Genomic DNA, 24,581 nt, shown 5'->3' on the forward strand with positions numbered 1-24,581 from the left:
ACAATCACCCATCTTCAAAGACCCAGACATAAGAGATAAAGGAGGATTTTGATAGAAGTCAGAGGTATCCAGAAGTTGTATCAACTAGTGTAGGAGCACGTTTTCTGAAGATGTCATCTTGTGCTCCGTTAGGTTCCCGGGGGTGGCTAGGGTGCAAAAGGAGGGTGGCCCTTACTGATTAAGCTGAAGCCAGGGGATATCATCATTAAGGCCTTCTTTCCAGGTGCGGAGGCGATACACCCACCGTTGTTCCCTAATGTGGAGTGGCCTGCTAAGGGCTGTGGTGTGTTGCCTCATAACTTCCAGGACCACCCATTTGAGGTCAGTGTCTTTGTGATTCTTTTCTAGAAAATGTCTGGTCAGTTTAGTGTTATTCTTTTTGCAACGAATGGTGCTGCGGTGCTCATTAATACGTGTCTTAATTTTTCTGGTCGTCATGTCCACGTACCTCAGGTTACATGGGCACGTAAGGAGATAGACCTTCAGCATGTTTTGTTATACTGTTACACAACAGCTACGAAAATCTGAGGCTTTGTGGTTCTCTCAGGCAGGTTCTATGGGGTGAAGCTAATCTGATTGGTTGTTGCATTATTTTGGTCTCTTTTACAAAAAGGTGGATATGCTACAAAATGAGATGAGGCCTAGGCCTTTTCTTTCTCTTTTGTACCTACTGCTATGTTAATTTTGTTTACCAAGACTCCCATTTCAACGACGGGGAATGATAGAAGCTATGGGAATCTATGAAAGTTACCAATACTGGAGAACCAAAGTTACAGGTAAGTAACTTGTTTTCTTCCTGTTTATTGTACCAGAACAATGTTCGCATATCTGTACTCACACCTCATCCTATGAACCTCAAACCCTGCTCTCCATTCCATGCCTCTTTCCCCCACACAACCCCCTCTCCCTCCTCGGGCTTTCCGTCCCTAGTCTCCAGTGCCCTCTCTTTGAGGATATCAGGTCAGTGATGGAAATGACAGCCTTCCAGTACTGTCCTCAGTGGCACTCTAAGTACCCCCTGAACTGGGTACTTTCGAGTCCGTAACCTTGGCCTCTTGCCCGAGCACTACAAGACTATGTGCCAGTCCTGCCTCACCTTTCTGTTGAAATCATTTCCTCAATACCAATGCCTTTCGAGGTGGACCAATTGATGGATGCCGAGGTGAGAAGAAAACAACACACCCTAACATCTTCAGGGAGCACAGCGGCAAAGTGGAGGAAGAAGCTGGCCCAGCTGCTGCAGTCCAGCACGGCGATGAGCTTGCCCTCAGAAATCGAAGAGGAGCACCAATAAGATCTTCAGGCTCCACGATCCAAGATGTTGAATGTGGGTATGGTCTCTGCACAGTCCCAACCTATGGCTGCACAATGACTCCATGGACAGGCACAGCACTCTCCCAGTGAAGGTTTGCCAACAGAGACTCAACCAGCCTGCTGGTCTGTCACTGCCTCCGGGCCATGGTCATACCTCGAGGAACCCGGTTGCTGCAGAAGCAGTTTTGGAGAAGGAACACAAGTGTTTGGACCATTTTCAATTTAAGAATAACGAAGCCTGCACAAGGAAAACGCACAGATGGTCATATTTTACAAGCCATCTCGCCGTTTGGCGGCACATACAAGATTGAATTGTCTGCCCATTGAAAACGATTGATTCCCTTGGTCCCCCCTTTCCCCTGACTACAAGTCCCACAAGCCTTCTCCTTCCTAGAAAAAGAGCCTGACACAAAGAATAAAAGCCCTGATGAGAGCCCAGGGATACTTGTCCTGGTCTCGAAACGCGTCGGCAGCTTTGGTGGAATAGAGCATTATCAATAAACAATATTAGGCTTGGCCAGTTCAGATATTATCAATTTTGAGTCATTCAGCTGTTCTCTATTCCTCATTATTTTGAGTTTTTCATTCATTGATTCTATATGTATGTGATTTTTTTTCTTTGTATTAATTTTTTTGTAGGATGTTGGATGTTTAAATATCATTTTGACACTGTTTTGTTTCTATGTGTATCAAACCATTTGTATATAAATTGAATGTACAGTCCTTATTTCTGTCTATTGATGTTAAAATATATTTCTAAAATGTAAAAATAATTGGCATTGAATAAGCATGCCTGGTTGTGATGTAATAAATATTTTTCTAACCTGAAAACTTTTTTCGTTCAAGTAAGAGTGGTTGAGGCAATTTTCATGTTGTATGCTTAATAAGGGTCTAGCCTTAACCACGTTTTCATATACCTATCTCCTTTGGGTTCCAACTTCCGGGCCATGGTCGGCACGGACAAAAACCCTTGAAACAAAAAACGCTCACTTCTGCAAGCACGAATGGCCCATGAAGCCACGGCCTACTTGGGAGCCGATGGGCTCCTCGATTCTGGCATCTACGATCACACCAAAAGTGACCTCTGCAACGATACCGAAGCCCACTTCGGCATGGAAGCTGACATCAACACAAAAAGCCTCGACACCAGCGATTCCAAAAAGCCACTCGCTGCTGAGAACACCTTCAGCAGCAGGATCTGACGACTATGAGCAGCCCATTCTCCAGAAAGTTCAGGAGGAGTTGGACTCTTGCCAGAAATGCCTCTTTATTCCCAATCAAACTAGGAAAATCTCCACCAAGCTCCCACCAAAACCTCAGGACACACTCCCTAAGAAAAGGAAATTATCCTTAGAGGGACAAATTGCCTTGAAATATACGGCTCCCCCAGGATTTAAAAAACAGAGGGACAAAGGCACAAGCCCCCTTCCTGCTTGACTGCCTCCTCATTGTCCTCCCACACCTCCCTCACTGCCACGGCCTCCAGCTTCACCAGAGAGGTCACAGCATTAATCTGATGAGGGCAGTCCACAGTATCAGCATGATGTGCCGTATGATTTAGAACCCTGGGATGACTATTTTGATTTCTCCCACACAGACTCTGAGGTGTACCACGCAGACATTTCCCCACCTGATGACATCACCTCATACTACGAAGGTGGCTACTTTCCATAAAGTGGACATGCATATTGTCCAGGAAGAGGTCAGTTTATTGTAAGAAACACTCTAAAAAACACAGTGCACCCTACAATTCCTCCCCATTCTCAAGGAGATGCTCGAGACCGTCCGTGATACCTACAAAGAGCCGGTCACGGTTATGTTCATCACTGGTTGATCAGAACCCTCACCCAACAACTCATTTTACATCTGCGGCCACGTTCAACCCAACTCCCTAGTGGTCCATAAAGCATGGAATCCTGTCAACGCCTAGGGTACAGGGGATGCACCACCTCCTGATCAGGTAAGTAGGAAGATCAATGCAGCGGGCAAAAGGGTGGCACTACAATCGGCCACACACTGGTGGATTGCAATCTCTGTTGGTCACTCTCCTAACACTATAGGGTGCATTAGGATATGATGATGGAACTCCTCCAACACCTCCCTGACCAATACAAACCTTATTGGCAAAACCATGCCAAACTCCACCGTCCTCTGCACTCCTGATGCAGCCCATACCGCGGCCTTTGGTAGTAACACCAGTACCCTCCTGCCTGGCTGTGTGTCTCTTGCTTTAAGCCAGAAGTCCAATAGTATCTGCCAAACCTGCTGTTCAATGTGGAAATTCCGTTCGGACTGCAGGCCGATCAGATAGTCGAAAAGCTGGAGAGACACAGTTAAGACAATGGGTACCTTCAAGCATCTACTCCCCGGGTGTCATTTCACAGGTCACAGTTACGAGGAGGCAGCAAAACCACTTCCACAGAGACTCGTGCTGTTGGCAGTAACACTGCCAACAGCAACAAACACACAGGGATTAATGAGCGCATTATAGCCTCATCACCTATGTATCTTGTTAAAAATAAATAAAGATTTTGGGGGAAGAAAAACCCTTGCGGAACGCCAGGGATCTAGTCCTGAAACCACCCTTATTCCATAAGAAGAAAACCTATGTCAGAGCCTTCTCTGGAGCTGCCCCTAGAATCTGTAATTTGCTTTCCCCTCACATCAACAAAGCATTCTGTGACCTCACTGAATCTTTAAAACATCTACCACCAACCCCAATGCTCACAAAACCACTTACCTACCCCACCTCCCCCCTTTCCTCTGGGCACATTGTATATATCTTGAGATGGTTGTTTGTCATACATGTGCTTTGACGAGGATGTGGTTAAATAACATCTCTCTTCCCAAGCGTGTTATTGTTTTTTACTGTAAATTTAGTACAAATATTTGTGTTAAAATTGTACGTACTGGGACCACTTTTCCCTGTAACATTGAATACCCAGGTCCCAGTACTTTTGGGTTTACCCTTGTAGGTAATGATAGCATACCAAAAGCTGACATCTGTAAGACCGACACCTGGTTTTCTCCACACACATTCACCAGACACTACTGTGTGGATATCTTAGCACGCCAACAAGCTAGATTTGAACAACCTCTCCTAAGAACTCTTTCAGTCCTCTGCAGCATCCCCCAGCTAACCTCTCCTTGGGGGAGTACTGCTGTACAGTCTATGCAGAGCATGTATAACTACAGCTGCACATGCTAAGAACTGAATATGTTACTTACCCTGTAAGCATCTGTTCAAACCATGTAGTGCTGTGGGGTCACATGCACCCACCTCCATGGAAGCCTTTTTTTGTTGCAGATCTACATTATTTACTTAACTTCTTTGTGTACACCTTCCTGATTGGTCCTTTTACTTTCTGTCTATGCTACATTTTTACGCTCACCCGCTGTGCAGAAAATAATAGAAAAATTGAGCCCATGCGCATCTCCAACTAAGGGAGGATTAGCTATTTCTCGTGCCTCGAAAGGCTTCTTCAAAGAAAAATTTGTTTTAAATGTCCAACCCCAACACTAGATGTCAATAGTATACTGAGCGTGTGAATCTACAGCACTAACCACTATGACTAGATGTTTACGGGAAAAGTAACATATTCCTTCAAGACACCCTGGAAATATTTCCTGTATTTCACAGGGAATTGTGAAAAATGATCCATGTTTCACAGCTCCGTTTTTAATATGGTTTTGTATACCACTGCAATTTGTGCACTAAAAGCACCCATAAACTATGTCTGTAATATATAAAAATGTATAATATATAGAGAAACTAAAGTACTTTTTTGCACAAAATGTAGTGGTATAAAGAGGACCTTTTTAAATAGTTTACAGACGTCATAAAAATGACATAATGACAACCTCTCTAGACCTTCACTATTTCTCATTGGTTCATTAGTAAAGAAGAAGTTAAAACATCTCTCAGGGTAGTCCCCTAGCTCATTGCTTCTTTAGCAGTCTGTTTGCGAAAACCAGAGACAAACCATAACATTCTAGATGCAGTAAAGGTAACTGATAGTTCTGTAGTAGGGGATCTCTGTGTATAGTCATAATCTAGTGAATAGTCCCGCCCATGTGCGTGGACCCCGGAGCAATCAAAAATAATCTCTTACAGTGTCAAAAAATGCAGAAATGCATAGACACTTAAGAGAGAATTTAAAGACAGATAATGCAGCCTAAAAAGGCTACACTGTCCAGTACTTCAACTAGAAATTCCACCATAAAATCCACAAAACAGCAAAGCGTGTACAGATTTACCTTGCTTTACCAGCAAAATCCATCAGGAATGATAGAGAGAAGAACCTGGACAGACAAGCCCCATAGGCTGCCATTATGTGGCTCAGAACAGGATACTGTGCCTTTAAGAGAACTTTCCAGAACATCACAGTATCCCAGAATGCACTGCAGGTCCCAGTTACTTTCAGTTCTTTTTTCCGGCTCCTACAGCAGGACCCTGGAGCATTGAGCTCTCCCTTTTCAAGGGTTTTGTTGGTGTTTTTCACTAAATTCGATTTTGTGTACTTTTAAAGTACTTTGGTGACTTTCTTCTTGGTTTTCTGCACCCATTTATTGTCCATAATGCCTGCATTATTTGACAAATGCCCGGAGTGCTCCAGGAAGAAGGCCAAGTCAGATCCCCATGAGGTGTGTATCCTCTGCCTTCCCTCTTCCCACATCCCAGAGGAGTGTGAGATCTGTAAAGGCTTCTCTGGCAGGACCCTGAAGGACAGGAAGAAGATCAGACTTCAGGGCCTCGGAGATAGAAGACTGAAGGCTCAAGGTGGGTCTGGAGGGGCTTCATCGGCCCATGCTGAGGCCTCTTGGGGGCTCCCCAGGGGCAGGAAGTCCAGCAAACGTCCACTGTCTCCGTCTGGGTCGGTTGCCCAGACCACGACGTCGAGAGGAAGGTCCACGGCCAGTTCCCGGTCTCCCCAGGGCTCTGGGTCGAGAAAACGTCGCCCGTCGACGTCGAGGGACTTACACAGGCCGCCGTCGAATCCAGTGACGATTTCTTCGTCGTCGACGTCACGACGTCGACGGGCCCGGCGTTGGCGCTCGCCGTCGAGGCGACACCGCCGTTCGCCGTCGACGAACAGGACATCATCGGCGTCGAGGGGATCTTCGTCGTCGAGGCCGCCGTCGAAGCGGTTGAGGTCGCCGTCGAGGCAGAAGAGGTCTCCGACGAAGAAGAGGTCGACGTCGAGGCGGTCGACGTCGCGGCGGTCGAAGAGGTCGCCGTCGAGGCGGTCGAAGAGGTCGCCGTCGAGGTGCACGAGATCGCCGTCAAGACGTAAAGGCTCGTCGTCGAGATGGTCGGGATCGACGTCGAGGCATCGAAGCCGTTTGACGCCGAAGCATGGAAGACGGTTGACGCCGAAGGGGCGCTCGACGTCGAGGGACATGCGCTCGACGTCTGGACATCATTCTTCGACGTCGAGGGGCCGTACTGGCAGGCCTAAGACTGTGGGGGGCTCCCCTAAGTCCGGGAAGGATGGCGGGTCGCCGGGATCGGTGTACTCGGAGGTGTATACTCCGAAGAAGTCGGTTACACCTCCTCCTCCATTGCCAAGGGGCCCACCACCGAGGGCTCCGACCCCTCCTCCATTGCCTCCTCTACCTCCGCTTCCAACGGGACCGCAGACTCCGGTACCTGTCAAGCCTCCGCCGGTTCCGCCGAGGTCGGTCTCGTTGCCCAGGCTTCCGACCCCTCCCAAGAAGTCTCATAAGGCTAAGGAACCGCCTAAGCCCAATACGTCCGCCCCGAAACCGGCTGACCGTCCCAGGCCCAGGAGATCGAGGTCTCGCTCCAGGAAGAGAGAGAGAGAGAGAGATCTAGGAGCAGACACAGGTCCTCCACGAGATCCAGGCATCGCCATAGGAGGCATAGGTCGAGGTCCCGTTCAACCTCTAGGACCCGTTCCTATTCGCCTACTCTGTCAGACTCCCCGGAGACTAGGGTGTCTCCTATCGATGACATCGGTACGTTCCAGGAGGTTCTCCTGAGGGGTGCTGCGAAGCTGGGTATCACGGTGACGGCTCCTACACCTACGACGTCCGTGATATTCGAGACTTTGCACAAGAAGCACCTGTCTCGCCCTCTACTACCTTTGGTGCCAGGGCTGGTTGAACCTGCTGAACAGCTTTTTCTTACGCCAGCAGTGGTAAAGGCCGCTCCCTCCAGACTTCTAAAGAAGTACAGGGCCCCTGAGTCGGACCCGGCCTTCCTACGGATGGATCCTGTACCCGACTCGGTGATAGTGACGGCGGCCAGGAAGCTGCATTCTACCTCCCCGTCCTCCACCGTGCCTCCGGATAAGGAGAGCCGCTGGATTGATTCGGCTGGGAGGAAGGCATGCGGGACGTCTTCCACGACGATGAAAGCTTCCAGCGACTCGGCGTTACTGGGACGGTACGACCGTGCGCTGTGGGATTCCATGGAACAGTTCGCGGGCCTTGTCCCGCGTGACAGGAAAGAAGACTTCATGGAAATCGTCCAGGAAGGGATGCTGGTCTCGAACCAAGCCATCAGCGCTGCGGCGGACATTTCCCTGTTGGCTGCACATGGCTACTGCCACGGGATTAATCAGCGACGCCATGCTTGGCTCCGGCTTACGTCGCTCAAGCCTGAGGCGCAACAGCGAGTGGCTAATCTGCCGTTTTCCGGCGAGACCCTCTTCGGGAAACACGCAGATGACGAAATGGCCCGGATGAAGGCCGAAGCTGAAACCCTGACGGCTGTGGGCTTGGAGAAGCCCAAGGACAAGAAATACCTACCGCCAGTTCCAACGACGGTTCGCCTCGCAGGGTAGAGGAAGAGGGCAGTCTTCTGGGCAGCAGCAGCAGCAGCAACAACAGCAGCAATTCAGAAGACCCTTCCAAAAACGTCAGAGGGGTAGAGGTGGACAACAGTCCTCTACCGCAAACAAGGGCCCGGCCGGGTCTCGACCCTGAGCGGTTACTTCCCCTTCATCCGTTACCCGCTCCGGTGGGGGGAAGCGTTCAATTTTTTCTGGCAGAGTGGAGAAAAATTACTCAGGACAAGTGGGTGCTGAATATTGTTAGCAATGGATACAGTCTTCGGTTCACCAGCCCGCCTCCATCGATTCCTCCGGTCAGCTCGCAGTATCAGCTGCGCGAGCTCCAGGCGGAGGCCGATATCCTGCTGAGGAAAAGGGCGATAGAAGATGTACCTCTGTCTCAAAGAGGAAGAGGTCTGTACTCCCGGTTCTTTCTGGTTCGCAAGAAGGACAAGAACGAGTTCAGGCCCATTCTGGACTTGCGACAGGCAAACAAGTGGATTCGCAGAGAAAAGTTTTGCATGCTGTCGTTGCATCAGATTTATCCTCAGCTGCAACAGGGGGACTGGCTTTGCGCCATAGACCTACAGGATGCATACTTCCATGTGCCCATTGCACACAAACACAGGAAGTTCCTGCGATTTCAAGTCGGCGCCAACCACTATCAGTACACGGTGCTTCCATTCGGGCTGAAGTCTGCGCCCAGGACGTTCTCGAAGTGCATGGCAGTGGTAGCGGCACACCTACGGAAGAACAAGGTGTTTGTCTACCCATACCTGGACGATTGGTTGATCAAGGCCTCCTCCTTCTCGGAAGCTCAGGCACATTTCTGGAAGACGTGCGTTCTTTTGAACAGGCTGGGGTTTCACATCAACATGTCCAAGTCTGTTCCGACTCCGGTCCAGTGCATTCAGTACTTGGGGGCCTCCATCAATACGCTGTTGGCAAGCGTGTCTCCTTCGTAGGTACGACGATTATCACTCCTTCGAAAGGCTCCGGCTCTCATGTCCACTCCATCGACGACAGTGAGGACGGTGTCTTCTCTGCTGGGGTCGATGGCCTCTTGTATCTTCCTGACGCCACATGCGCGGCTGCACATGAGACCGCTGCAGGAGTGCTTGGAGGATCAGTGGGACCAAAGGAGAGGATCTTGGGACGACAAGATACGACTGTCTCTACATGCTCTTCAGTCTCTGAAGTGGTGGTGCTCGAAGGAGAATCTCCTCAGAGGGGTTCCCTTCCACAAGGACATTCCCACGCAGACTATCGTGACGGATGCTTCTCTCCAGGGATGGGGAGCGCACTCCGGAGACCTTCAGATTCAAGGGACGTGGTCCCCGACGGAGTCCACGTACCACATCAATTTCCTGGAACTCAGAGCTGTTCACTTGGTGCTGAAGGCTTTTCTTCCGTCCTTCCGGACCAACTCTCTGCTTGTACAGACGGACAATACGACCACGATGTATTACCTCAACAAGCAGGGGGGCTCGAGATCCCGCACTCTGTCGCTGGAGGCGCAGGCGATCTGGCACTGGCTCCTGGCCCGAGGACTGGCGATAACGGCCACCCATCTGCCAGGTGTGCAGAATGTTCAGGCAGACGAACTGAGCAGACTGATTCAGGAAAACCACGAATGGGTCATAAACGATGAAGTACCAGGAGACGTCTTCGCAAGGTGGGGAACTCCAGACGTAGATCTGTTCGCCACCGCCGAAAACAGCAAATGGCGAGACTTCGCCTCCAGGTACTACCAGCAGGGGACGCTGGGGAACGCGTTATGGATCAACTGGTCGAACAGCTTTCTGTACGCTTTCCCACCCATTCCCCTGATTCCGACGGTTCTCATCAAGCTGTCCCAGTCCAGGGCGCGGATGATTCTGATTGCCCCGGAATGGCCCAGGCAGTGGTGGTTCACGGACCTGCTTCACCGTTCTCTCTGTCCTCACATGAAGCTGTCGTGCAGGCCGGACCTTCTCACGAAGTTCGGGGGGCGGATGTTGCACCCCAACCTCTCGTCTTTGAGTTTGGCGGCATGGCTCCTGAAATAGTGCAATATGGCCATCTGAATCTCCCAGACGATTGTATGGACATACTGAAGGAGTCTAAGCGACCTTCCACTAGGACTTCATACGCTTACAAGTGGAAGAGGTTTTGCATCTGGTGCAAGTCTAAGAACTTTGACCCTACGACATGCAAGGAGGATGTCATTCTTCCATACCTACTACATCTGGCGCAGTCTGGACTTAATGTTCATTCCATTAAGGTTCATCTGGCTGCTTTGACTGCCTACAGGAAATGTCCTTCACAGACTTCCTTCTTCCAGATCCCTGTGATCAAAGATTTTCTGGAAGGCTTGAAGAAAGTATTCCCTCCTGTCAGGCTTCCTTCGCCTTCGTGGGACTTGAATGTGGTGCTGTCCAGATTGATGAAGGAGCCTTTTGAACCCATTCACAAGGCTTCGTTGCAGCACCTGTCCTGGAAGGCGGCGTTCCTCGTGGCCATTACATCGGCCCGCAGGGTGAGTGAAAGTCAGGCGTTGTGTTGCCAAGAACCTTATACTGTATTTCATGCTGCTAAGGTTGTTATGCGTACTCACCCTAAGTTTCTTCCCAAGGTTATTTCTGATTTTCATATCAACCAGACTATAACTTTACCTACGTTCTTTCAGAATCCTTCATCTCCAGCGGAAAGGTCTTTACATTCCCTGGATGTGAGGAGGGTGCTGAAGTTTTATCTGGATAAGACCAAAGATATTCGTAGGTCAGACCAATTGTTCATCAATTATGGATCAGTCAGGACAGGTCTTGCTACCTCTAAACAGTCCATCTCTAGGTGGATTGTGTTCTCCATACAATTGTGTTACTACAAAGCTAATAAGACCTTAGGGGGCAAACCTAAGGCTCATTCCACCAGGGGCAAAGCTGCCACGACAGCTATGCTTCGTAATGTTCCCATTGCAGAGATCTGCAAGGCGGCCACTTGGAAGTCGGTCCATACCTTTGCTAAGCATTACTGCCTGGACGCTGATGCCAGGGCAGACGCTCAGGTTGGGCAGGCTTCGCTGCGGAATCTGTTCGCACAATAGTGGCGTTATTTCTTCTTTCTCCACCGCTGCTTGGTGTGGGGATGGGCTTGCCATTCTATTCACTAGATTATGACTATACACAGAGATCCCCTACTACAGAAGGAGTAGTTTCTGTCCTGTAACTCCAGTTCTGTAGTAGGGGTATCTCTGTTATAGTCATAAGCGCCCGCCCTCCTCCCCGGTGGAGAGAGATATTCATGTACGGAATGCTACAGGTCTGGCGTGTTACGCCTTCAAAAAGAACTGAAAGTAACTGGGACCTGCAGTGCATTCTGGGATACTGTGATGTTCTGGAAAGTTCTCTTAAAGGCACAGTATCCTGTTCTGAGCCACATAATGGCAGCCTATGGGGCTTGTCTGTCCAGGTTCTTCTCTCTATCATTCCTGGGGGATTTTGCTGGTAAAGCAAGGGAAATCTGTACAGGCTTTGCTGTTTTGTGGATTTTATGGTGGAATTTCTAGTTGAAGTACTGGACAGTGTAGCCTTTTTAGGCTGCATTATCTGTCTTTAAATTCTCTCTTAAGTGTCTATGCATTTCTGCATTTTTTGACACTGTAAGAGATTATTTTTGATTGCTCCAGGATCCACGCACATGGGTGGGACTATTCACTAGATTATGACTATAACAGAGATACCCCTACTACAGAACTGGAGTTACAGGACAGAAACTACTCCTTTTCTTGTTCCCCGCAGTGGCGTCAACGATCTAAGCTTAACCTAGTCTATAGTTTAATCAATAATCATGAAAGCAAATCATTCTAATTGCAGTCTATCTTTTGTAAGCTCCTCTTCGATAGCAAAAACGTCAGTAATCTCTGAGCACAGTTACTGCCTAATATTAAATCAACATTAGAACATTGAAATGTTGAGAGCTCCATTGATAACATTGAAGTGGCTTAGAGTTAATAATGGCTGGTATTGACCATCTTATCTAACATTACTATGTTTGTCTTCTCTTCCTCACTTTTTAATTCAGAACATTCTACATTGAGTGGGTGGTTCTAATTGCAGATTAGCCTTTCTTCCTTGGTCTAAACCGGTTGTTAAACGTCCTCTCCCTCATTATAAGCCCTTGCTTGCTGTTTGGGTCTGTAGCTGTGGCTCAGGGCTTTTAACAACTGGTCTCAGCAGCTGGCAATCTGTTCATGAAACTGAACATTCTAATTGTGTTCTACGGCCATTGTTATATCTACCTTGCCAGCAGAGATCTCCTTTCTATAGCCAGAATGTTTTTAATAAAGCAAATCCTGTTTTCTCTACTATTCTATATTCTTAAGTACATTTTCTCTTCTTACAACATTCAGTACAGTTTAGTATGTCACTTGCTGTTTGCAATAAACCTCTTTCTGTTTGAAAAAAGCATCATTAACATGCTAATTGTTCTGAAAGAAAAATACCTAATGTGAAAATACATAAAACATACCATGTGTAATATACACCTATTGTCTTGTTGGGGTTTTTGTGACAATTACAATTCATTCAACCTTTGTTCTCATGGTTTATAATATCACCAGAGAAACTTGATGGCAATATAGGGCCATATTACACAGTTGCCCCTCTGTAGTGATATATAGAATAGAGGGCATCTCAGTCTGGTAAAGTAGTTTGAGCATATGGGCGAGCTCTTAGTCTGGTACAGCAATTCGAGTATGCTGTTGCGTTATTAATGGTTTTTATTTTTCTTCAGATTCTGCACTGATTCAGAGAACAGAATTGGTTTGGGTGGTGTGGAAGATATCAAGACTCACTTATTTTTCGAGGGAGTGGACTGGGGACATATCAGGTAATTATGCTGGAGGATTTCATGAACTTGTAGGGATAATTTGATTTAAGTGATATAAATATATACTTTCTGATGGATACTTCTCACAGCAGATTCCTCACTTTGTGAATACCCTCAGGCCCCAGACTGGATCCCGAGATTGTTTTCAGCTATTCCATTGCGTGCCAGTAGGTGACATTGTGCGCCAGTATGTGACATTGTGCGGCTTGGGGTCAAGTCTGTCCCATCCTGGATGTGGCATTGGTGCCACATCTAAAAAAAAATAGCTCTGCATGTCGGTTCTTTCTGCAACTTTTGGCTTGAACCCGGAGCTCACTCCCTTGTGTTTATCTTCGACTGAACTTGTCATATAAATGTCTACAGAGTGCAAGGCACATGTTTTTTTAACCTATGGTTATTGCTATGCCTCCTCTCCATAGTTCCCAGTGGCTGTGACGTAATACGAACTGCAGGGGTGCCAGGATGAGTGTAGATAATGGGGCTTGAGTTGCCGAACAGTTTTTGGAAAGGTTAGCGTTCGGACTGTCGCTGCACTCTGCATTTTGAGTGCGGATTTAAGGCTTACCCCGTACTGTGAGAAGTAAAGCGCGTGCTTTCTAACGCTGGGTGGTGCCGTTTAGAACTATCCACAATTAGCCGTTCAAGCACAGTCTCGGGCACGTTCCAAGCAGTGTCTTTTTTCTGTCATGCTCCGCTACACACAGGAACTTTGACACGGAGTGATAGGAAGGCTAGAACATGGACTATCCAACCCAGTGCATCGGGGGATCTGCGCTCATTCATGTCCATTGTGTTTCAAACAAATCGACTCTATTGACGCAGTGCGTTGGGTGCCCTAATCGCGCATGGACACAAGTAATACTATTGGCTCATCACAGCAGCCTAGCGATTGGACACGCATGGTTGGCTGCATGCCCATCAGTGAATGATTAAACGCGCTGCTCAGGCTGGTGTGAGGGCACATCAGTGTAAGGTTAGGTGACTGAGCATTTTTCAGATTGGATTTCAGTGCCATCCTGGGTACTGTGAGCATACTCGTAAGATGCCTGTTTTTGTCACATTTAAAGTGAGAAACAGATCAGTACTCTGTGATTCCTTCTCTTCAGACAAGTTGTGATGTTTTAGGGTGAGGAGTCACTCACCTGAGTGAAGGACGAGTTACCTGTAAGTGGGAATTTCGAATGTTTTTTTAGATGTTCTGTCAAGTGTTTTGATGCGGTTCTGAATATGCTCTGCTGAAGTCTCATTTTCAATGCTAGGTGGAAAGTTACGCATGAAGCCGATGAAGCCGATGAAGCTAGACTGGATGTTTAGGTTTAGTGTTTTGTCAATGCCATGCTGAGTTTTCTGCCTAAGTGTATTTGTCATTGCTACTCTGGATTTGTAGCATGTGTACATTGTGCTGTCTATGATGTGCTGAATTTTCAATGCCATTGTTTTATGAGGTTGTATACTTGAGTCTTATTTGCAATTGTGATTTAAGAGTCTGGGCGGAGTGTGTAGTGTCATTATAAATAATAACGCCCACCCGGTCCTGTTGTTTAGGCAGAAAGGGTGGGGGGGGGAGGTCTAGGTATCCCTGGTCCTGCTAGGTGTACGCAGAACGGAGTGTGCCTTGTAGTCTGCATTTTAATACCGTGGAGCCTTATGCAGCATAGGGTAAATTTATTTATTTTGCAATGCTGACAGTAGGGTGGTGATGTGTTCATGTACCCCATGTCCTGTTAGGTGTGCACCATGTGTGATGTAGTAGAGGGTGAGTGTATTGGTTGCACCCTAAGGTTGAGAAGTGTCCTTCCTAAGGAGTTAATATGAAGTGTGGGGGTCGTGTGTTGCACTCAAGTGTAAAACGTGTCCTTCCTAGGGATTATAGAGAAGTGTAAGGGTCATGTGTTGCGCCTTAGTGTTACTAGTGTCCTTCCTAAGGGGTTAAGGAGAGTTGTAGGGGTATTGTACCCTAGTGTTGTGTTGAGTCCGGATGTGTTATGCAGAGGTCGTAGAGGCATGTTTGTTGCAACCTAATGTTGTAAGGGGTTAAAGATTAGTGTGTGCAGTACAGGGCATTAGTAGCTTTAGTAGCTTCCTGGTCCTGCAGGGCATTAGTAGCTCCCTGGTCCTGCAGTGTATTTACCTGTGTTGATGATATATGGGTTTGAATATTTATAGGACTGATTTATCATCTACTTTCATCTTTTGTCATTTTGTAATTGATGATTTGAATGAATGAATAAAACACTTATAAAGCGCCTGGCTACCAAAGGCCTCCCAGCGCTAAAAGACACACCTAAAACCGCAAGTTAAGTAGAGATCAAGAAAACAAGAGGGTTTTAAGATGCTTGCGGAATAGGTGATTGACATCAAGACGAATAACACCAGGCAGCTGATTCCAAACTTTAGCAGCAATGACAGAAAATTACCCCCGCTCTGGGCTCGATTGAATTTAGGAACAATGGCAAGATGTTTCAACTCCGAATGAAGAGGTCTTCTAGGGACATACGGGGAAATGATGGAGAATCGTAGGAGCACTGGCCGCCAATGATTTATGGACAATACACAAGGCCTTAAATTGAATGATTTTATCAACTGGCACCCAGTGCAATGCCTTAATGTACGGTTTAGCAGATTCTCGGTTATGAGCCTGCATAAGAAGTCGCACCTGAGAGTTTTGGACCGTTTGAAGTTTTTTTTATTGTCGAACAGGGGGCACCCAAATAGAGCACATTGGCATAATCAAGCCTAGGTAAAATCAGTGCTTGCACCAACAATTTCATAGCATTAAAAGGCAGGAGGGGCAAGATCCTCCTGATCATTTTAAGAATGCCATAACAGGAGCCTACTACCCTGGATGCCTGCGTCTTAAAGCTCAGGTTAAGGTCCAGCCAGACTCCAAGGCTTTTTACTTGATCTTTGGGGGAAGGCATATCTCCCATACATTTAGGCCAGAGAGTGTCGATCTCCAATTGGTAGTCTTTCTCAGAAACATCAGTTCTGTTTTAGCCGCATTCAGCTTCAGGAAAGAGGAGTCCATCCATGCCGAGACTTTTTCCAAGCAGTTAGCCAGGATGGACTTATTATTTTCCAAAAGGTTGAGGGATACAATAAGCTGAGTATCATCAGCGTACGTGATGATTTTAACCTCAAACGGCTTGACAATCTCTGCCAGTGGACGCATATAGACATTAAAAAGTGCGTTCGACTATTTAGGGGACTGATTTATTGTTTATTTCCACTTGTTTCTCTAAGGGGTGCAGATTTGTTGTAACGTGTGGTTGTTGCTATGCATCCTCTCTATAGTTACTAGTTCCCTGCTGCTCAGCCACTGTGAGTGTGATGAAATGAAATATTGATGAGTGCCTGGTTGAGATGAATGTCAGTTGGAGAGAGTGGGATGAGCCGCAAGGATGCAGCTCCTGGTGGGGCTATTTATACAGAACCTGTAACTTATAACTTGCAAGCGAGTCTTCTACAATGAATCTACATCTTATCATTTGTGACCTGGCTATGTGACATCCTTTATTACAACAACTCGCCTTTCCCCAATAGTACAAGATTTAAACCTTGAAAGAATTGCCACAAACATATGTCTGTACAAGACCCCCTCAAGGTCTGTCTCCGTCTGGGCTCCTTGTGTGACTCTAAATCATATTTTAACCTCAATCAGCTGAACCTGGAGGCCATACGAGACTGCAAGACCAAACTCCTGAAGCTGGTCTCGTGAAAGATGGTCATCCCACTCCAGATCTTCAGGTAACTCAAAGTTTATAAAGCAGCATAAGTCAAAATGCAGCTCTCCTTCCTCCCTCCACTCTCTTTAGGCGAAGTAAAGTGGATGTTTGGATACCTCTTGGTCCTGATTCCATGCCATGGAACCGATCCTTGCAGCTCTTCTCGATCCAGCGTAAATTCCTGGGTTGGGGATGCTGCAACTGATCCACACCTTCAAATAGGCCATGTTGTGCATTTTTGGTAATCTTCCCACTCCCTCTTTTTTTTTTTTTTTTTTTTGCAAGAGTTTTATATAGCCCTGGCTAGACCCAGAGGTATCAGAGCGCTTTACATGTGCATCAGATCATAGTTACAGGTTACATCATAACAAAGGTCACATAGTTCTTAGAGCATGGCCACATAGTTACTGGTAAGGTCGAGATAAACAATAAGCACAAATACATAAGGGGAGAAGCAGGCAAGGTGAGAGATTCAGGGGAGAGGGGGTTGGAGCAGGGGAAGTAGACAGATAATGAAGGCGGAAAGGTGGAGGTTAGGGTGAGAGACGCAGCATGGGAAGAGCAGGGGAAGGGTGACGGGTACACAAACCGGTAGACGAGTCAAGGCAAACGTCCAAAGTCCAGTAAGCTGTGATCCCAGGGGAAGTATTATCACTTCCCTATCTCTGTTGCGAGAGGCTCCCTTTGCGCAGTGGACTCTCTCAGAGAGGTCTCTGAGACTCCAAGGCCTACATACTGGATCCTTCCCCAGAAAGGGGAGAAGGAGGACTTTGGCAAGGGGTGCCATACCATACCTCAAGTGTGAGTGGCTCCCTTGGCGCAGTGGACTCACTCAGCGGGTTCGCTGAGACTCCAGAGTATAAATATTGGATCTTTACCCAACAAGGGGAGAAGGAGTGCTTAGTCAAAGGGCACAAAGGACAGGGGGTAGGCAGAGTAGCAGGCAAGGGGAGAAAAATCGGGGGAGAGGGGATAGGAGCTAGGGACGAGACAATGAGGAGAGACGAAAAGAAGTCTGTCTAAATACCAACTGGGTAGGTGACGACCAAGGAGGTAATCCACGGCCCATCTCCCCTATAGCTAAACTAAGTAGCTCCATCGGGCGTCAGACAAAATTGTTCAGTCTCAATACATTAAGAGAGGAGGGAAGGAGAGACATAAATAGAGGGCGGATGCGGTAGGAGACTGCAGGAGAGACGAAAGGAAGTGCAACAATGTGGTTCAACAATATAAAGGAAAAGATCAAACAAGAAAACATGATATCAAACAGTCAGCAATACATTAGGGGAGGAGAGAGAGGAGCGAGAAAGTAGTGGGGGGGAGGGTCGGAGGGAAAGTGAGGTTGGCTAGACCCAAAGGTATCAGAGCACTATACATGAGGATCAACAATTACACAATACATCAAAAATAATAGGCAATACATTAGGAGAGGAGAGAAAGGAGAGAGAAAAGCATTGGAGGGGGCGGGGGAGGAAGAAAAGGGAGGAAAGAGAGAAAAGACAACAAGGAGAGACCATAGGAAGTCTGTCTAAAGACCGACTGGGTAGGTGACGACCAAGGAGGGAATCCACGGTCCATCTCCCCTATACCTAAGCCATGTAGCTCCATCGGGCATCAGACAAAATAGTTCAGTCTCAATACTTAGTGAGAGGGGGGAAGGAGAGACATAAATGGAGGGAGGATGTGGGAAGAGACGACAGGAGAGATGCAAGGAAGTCTGGCTAAAAACCGACTGGGTAGTTGACGTCCGAGGAAGGAGATCCCCGACCTGTCTCCCCTATAGCTAAACTAGGTAGCTCCATCGGGCATCAGAACAAAATAGCTAGATCTCAATTGACAAGGGAAAATTCGTAGATAAACAGGGTGGGGGCCAGGACAGGTGAGGGCAGAGGTCATTAGCAGGAAAGTGGAGAAGAGTAGAGCGGGGAGGGGTAGCGGTCGGACGGGCCACACAGGCGCACACGGGTAGATGGAGGATCCCTCTGACATGGCTCTGGGCCCCTCACATCTGAGGAGGCCTCCAGTCTGTTCACTGCAGGAAAATCCATTCCTGATTTTGAATGTTCCTCTAGATCATGTTTTGGGGTCTGCTCTGACTCCCTGGCCAACACCTGCGTCATTTCTTCACCCAGCTCTGAAACATAACGCCGGTTCCTGTGCATCAAGGCCAAAGGAAGACCCTATAGTCCTAGTAGGTTCAGAAGCGAATCCACCTTGGCCCAAGTTGTGCCTTTCTCGCCCATAACCTCAATCAGACTCTGGAAGCACTCTTTCATTAACACGCTTTTTAGGCCCTAAACCACACAATGATGACTGTGGAGAGTATGAGTCTCGGTTTTACGATGAGGAGAACTTATTTTTGGACCTCAAGCGGCCAGTGGCTTGGACACATCTCTTGACACTGGTCTCATCACTCCACCTGGCCTCTTCCCCGGAAGAATAAACATCCTTTTTTGCCCTGGTGATCAGGAAGGCGGGAGAAGTCCTGGACCCTATAGCTGCATTCAGTAGATGTCAAAACAATGAGTTGCTCCTCCCGTTTAAGAAAGCCCTCATGGACATTTTACTGGGCACAAGCAGGGTCCTGCTCTCCTATCTGCAGGCAGATTGCTAGGCGACATAGACCTTTTCTGGCGCTCCATCTTTACTCCTCCAGCGTATAACACCAGAAAGTCTCATGGTGCAAGCATCCACTAGTAAGTTTAACCCTAATTCCTTCTCAGCTACACTTCCAGACAGAGTCCAATGGACTTTTTGGAAATGGAAGTTCTCCTCTGCCTGCCGTGCCCTCGGATATCTGAATTCAAGTCGTGAGACCTGGTGAGCGAGATCTTGCCCACGGTCCCTGAACCAATTGGCAGCAGATCATACAAGATGGGCAAGGCATAGCAAAGTACATGATTAGGATTGGCCTAGATACTACCTTTTGTTTGGATAGGGCAGTTTCCACAGCTTGGTGCTTCAGTGCCACATAAGGATCAGATCAAGCATCACTCATGTACATGCATGTCATTCGATGGCACTCATGTCTTTGGAAACCAGGCTTTCTCACCATGGAGCACTTTAAAGAGAGTAATGGTATGACACTCTTGCTCGGCCTTCTAGCATCTGTACAGCATTTTCCATAAAAATATTGCATTTTTCAAGGCTTTATAAGGGGCATCCATTGAAACCACGCCAAAGCCTGCTTCCACACAAGATCTCCCAAATTTGTTGTGGTGTAGGCCTGTGATCTGGTAAACCTCGCCCAGGCCCCAGGGGCAACTCGCTACCCAATCCACCACCAACCCACCATTACTGCTGCCACTGCAATATAACTTTAGTTTGTCCTCTGCTCTACATTGTCACCCAGTTGGAGGCAGGATACTATATTGCCTCTATAGGTGGCAAAGAATCATTTCAGGCAAACTTGGATGCTTCAAATAGTTTGATAGTTATGACCTACCCTCCCTGTCATCCTTCCAAACATGCCACCTATACCACAAATGCTTCCGGAGGACCACTTGGTCATTCTACAGAAATACTTCCAGGGTCTCTTGGACAAGGTAGTCATAGAGAGGGTGCCAGCATCAGAAATCGGTACTTGTGATACTCTTATTTTCTTGTTCCCACAAAGGACTATTCAGATGTTCGACCAATGAACTTTTTCCTCACAAAGAACAAGCTCAGGATCCTCATTCTGGCCCAAGTTCTCTCTGCCCTGGATCCAGAAAACTAGATGGTGGGGTTGGATTTGCAGCACTCCTATGTCCACATGCCCATCCTGCTGTTCCAGAAATGTTACCTGCAGTTTGAAGTAGGCTGCAAGTACTCCCCAGCACATCTAGGGTGTTCACAATACTAATGGTTGTGGTCACTGCACATCTTCGGAGATTAACAATACTAGTCTTGTCATATCTCGATGACTGCTTGCTGAAGCTGGGCTCGTCTCAGTCAGTCAGGAATCACCTCCAGACAACAGCCAACCTGTTGGCATCCTTTAGTTTCTCCATCAATGTGCCAAAGTCACCCCGGACTCCTGTGCAGAGACTCCAGTTCATTAGAGCCATCCTGGCTAAGGCGCTGTTCCAAGCATTCCCTCTGCCTCAACTAGTTGAGGACATGTGGGCTATGTTCCCAGTGTTTCAACATTTTACCTGGGTCTCGGTGAGAGCAGCTCTGAGGCTTCTGTGCCTCTTGGTCTACTGCTAGTGGATCATGCCAGTTGGCACATGCGGACTCTGGACTCAGTGGGCTCACCAGTAAGCAAAAGAAATTTCACCTGGAAGTAGAATCAAATCACTCTATTAGTCATATTCATTAATAAACCATGTTCTATGGCATAAAAGATAAACCCTAAACTGAAATGTAGTGCTAAATCGTTTTATTAATAAAAACAAAATATGCATAAATACATACACATGTTAAAACCTTCATGAACCCCATAGGAAGATGAACATGAAGTAATTCATACACTCTAGATTAAAATCCAACACTTTTTCATAAAAAAAGTTTTTTCTTTTGCATTATAAATTCAAAAAATGGAGACCCATTAAGCACAGTTAGCATATTCTGTTACAACCAAGTGTGAGTCAAACACAATACTTTATACATAGAGGTCTTTGGTAAAAATATTATTCTTATCCAAACCTCCCTTGTCTGTTGGATTCTTTGTGAAAAGATGCGTCAACGCATAAATGATTATGACTGTAATTTTTAGCATATAGTCATTTGAATGTATGAGAGACTAATAGAGTGATTGTGATTCTACTTCCAGGGGAAATTTCTTCTGCTTACTGGTTATAAGAGCTCGGCTCACTGGAACTGTTGGGCCACTTCTTAGTTTGTTAATCTCAGTGGGCTCACCACCAAGGAAATCCATCAGATTTAATCTGGGTGTATGAGGAGACTGCAAAAGGCCTGCTGTTGTGGTTGCTGGACCACATTTGGACTGGTGGCAGACCCCTCTTATTACTCCATGCAGAGAAAACGGTTGTTACAGGTGCATCTTTGCTTTGTTGGGGAGGTCATCTAAGTGGAGATCAGAGGAATGTGATCTCTGGAGGAAACCAGTCTTCTCCTCCTGTTTGTTACAGTTTCAGGCGATTTGCTTGGCATTAAAAACCTTCCTCCTGAACTTCAAGGGGAAACTGGTGCAGTTCCTCACGGACAATACCACTGCCATGTGGTACAGTTACAAGCAGACAGGAGAGGGTCATGTGTCCCTAGCCAGGTGGCTTTACACCTTTGGCACAGGCTTACTTGTCAGGGCATTTTTCTGGTCGTCCAGCACCTAACAGGATCTTTAAACGCTAGGCCAGATAAACTCAGCCGGCGATGCCGAGTGAATCACCAACGGTAGATACACTCCAATATGGCGCAGAGCATCGACAAGCAATGGGAAGAATCCTGGCTCAATCTTTGGCCACCGGCAAAAACATGCAGTGTCCAGACTTCTGCACGTTTACGTTCCAAAGGCAGATCTCCCTCGAACATGCCTTTCAGCTGGAATGGAGTTCAGGAATCCTGTAAGTCTTCCTGCCTCTTCCGTTCTTGTCCAAAGTTCTGAAGAAGATCGGCAATGACTGGGCCAAAGTCATCCTAGTGTCTCCAGATTGGACCAGGGAATGTGGTATCTAGAACTACCGGCCATGAGCATCTATCCTCCAATTCGGCTGCCACTTCATGAGGACTTTCTATTGCAGCAGCAGTGGCAGGATCCTGCACCCTAGCCTGCACAACATACAATTCCATGATTGGAGATTGAGTGGCGTCAGTTAACTTTGTTTGACATCCCTCCTGAGGTAGTAAATGCAATTTTAACAGCCAGGTGTCCCTCTGTGGGATGCTGGGAGAAATCTGTTTAGTGTTCTTATCGGCATATCCAACTCTTGCAAGCCCAGTTATCTGATGCCCTTCTTTTTTCTTCCCTATTCTTAGCCCAGCTACGCCGTGCTATGGCTACTGTTAAAGTTAATTTGCCGGCCCTATCAACATTTTTATGCTTCCCTGATCAGCCACCTAATCACCTGCTGATGCATTTTCTAAAAGGATCCCACAAGTCCCCGCCAAAACCTTTTCTGATGCTTCAATGGGATCTGAATTTGATTCTTCCGTTCCCAATGTACACCCCATTTGAGGCAGTGTACAGCTGTCATCTAAGGATATTAACCCTGAAAACTGTGCTTCTCAGGAATCATGTCAGCTTGTTGTGGTAGTGAGCTGCAAGCACTCTGTCTAGCAGCCGTATACCACTTTTTTCCTGATAAGATAGTGATGAGGATTAAAGAGGTGGTACACCCAAAGTTGTCATGCCCTTTCTTACCTGGCCGTCCATCACCCTTCCTGCATTCATAGCCCCACCTCATCCATCTAAAAAGGAAGAAAGACTCCATTGCTTAGATCCAAAGTGAGCCTTAAGCTTCTATATCGATTGCACCAGTGGCAATCAGGTGTACGATCAACTCTTTGTGGGGTTGTCTAGGACGAAGAATGGAAAGGAGCATCTCTACATGGATTGTGCTTTGTATAAAATTGTGCTATGAACTGGATAAGAAGCAGCTTCTGGAAGTCCTGCGGGCTCACTAATGCTGCTACCAGTGCGTTGGTGAAGCACTACTGTCTGGACAGCCATGTCCGACAGGCTGGACACTAAGCTATTGCAAAGACTCACCACAGGGGAAGGTACTACTTTGATATGTATTCACATGGTGAGGAATGTGCAGTTAGAATTATCCATCAGAAGAACTAGTTACCTAACTTCACTGATGCACTTTCTGGTGAATATGCTGCCTAACTGCAGATTCCTTGCCAACCCTTTCTCCTCCCTGTTCTTTCGAGTAAGTTTCTTTTCTCCACCCTAAAAGGTTCCATTTAGAGAGCTGCACACTGTCAAATCTGATTAATAGGAGTTCTGCATCTGGAGGCGTGGACAGATATCCGAAAGAACTGACTTTGACACAAGGAGGTGACCATTATATGTGACCCTGACGCCCCTTCCAAAACAGGACAGTCCCAACATGTCCTTTCATGATGCCACCTACCAGAACACAAAGGAATTTTTGAGAAAATTCTATGGATCTAGTCAGGAGCATGGGGGTATTCACAAGGTGAGGAATCTGCAGTTAGAGTATCCATTTGACCAATGGTATGTAACTTTTTGATTTAAAGTCTAATTAAATGAATAGATTTAAATGTTATGATAGTTTGCAATCTATTAGAAAATTCTGCTATGAGTACAGGAGGAAAGAGAGGATTCTTCATAGGAGAGAGGAGCAGATCGACATTTTTAAACCATCTATGGCATTGCTACAGTCTTTCACACAAATATTGTAAACCTCTGCCTGTGCAAGATGCAGATCATAAAACATCTCATTTAAAATGCACCTAGATAAGTGTTCCATTCAAGGCTGCTTGATGAAGCTAAGCAAATGATTAAAATAAGTTACTACGCCGTTGTTAGAGAAAATGTGTTGTAGATTAATCTACTGTGCACTCTTCTCTGCATCTGGTGATGGAGCCAGTTTATTCCTAATTATTTTTCTTTAGATGTATTTAGTTTCTGTTTCTGATATGTGTTGTGATTGCATCCCCGAAATCTACAGTACACCGGGATACAGACTCCAACTGCAATTACATTATTCCATTTGGTTCAGAGTTGTTTTGAGTGCTCTGTTGAAAGACTTTGAATCACTGAAAAAGAATCTACACTAAAGGTGGAAAAACACTTGTACCAAAAACCTTGAAACTTGGTCACTGATGCATTGTCCAGATTTCCAGCCTGATTTGCCAGGTTGTATAGAATGATATTGGGGTAATGGAGGGGATGGAAATGATAAGTACAGTTTTGCACATCATGTAATGGCTGCTACCCTATGAAAGAAACCATGATCTGTAA

The 24,581-nt window shown here is 46.8% G+C and overlaps 1 protein-coding gene across 2 annotated transcripts in view; it reads left to right on the forward strand.

Moving 5' to 3' along the window:
- Positions 1-24,581, forward strand: part of STK38L (serine/threonine kinase 38 like) — a 456,714-nt gene that overhangs the window by 395,157 nt on the left and 36,976 nt on the right. For both annotated transcript variants that reach the window (XM_078674124.1, XM_078674123.1), the window contains exon 12: positions 12,885-12,980. In XM_078674124.1, coding sequence (XP_078530250.1) covers positions 12,885-12,980 — 96 coding nt within the window. The remainder of the gene's footprint in view (positions 1-12,884; positions 12,981-24,581) is intronic.

This window comes from Lissotriton helveticus, chromosome 1_1 (genome assembly GCF_964261635.1).
Source record: "Lissotriton helveticus chromosome 1_1, aLisHel1.1, whole genome shotgun sequence".
Lineage (NCBI taxonomy): Eukaryota > Metazoa > Chordata > Amphibia > Caudata > Salamandridae > Lissotriton > Lissotriton helveticus.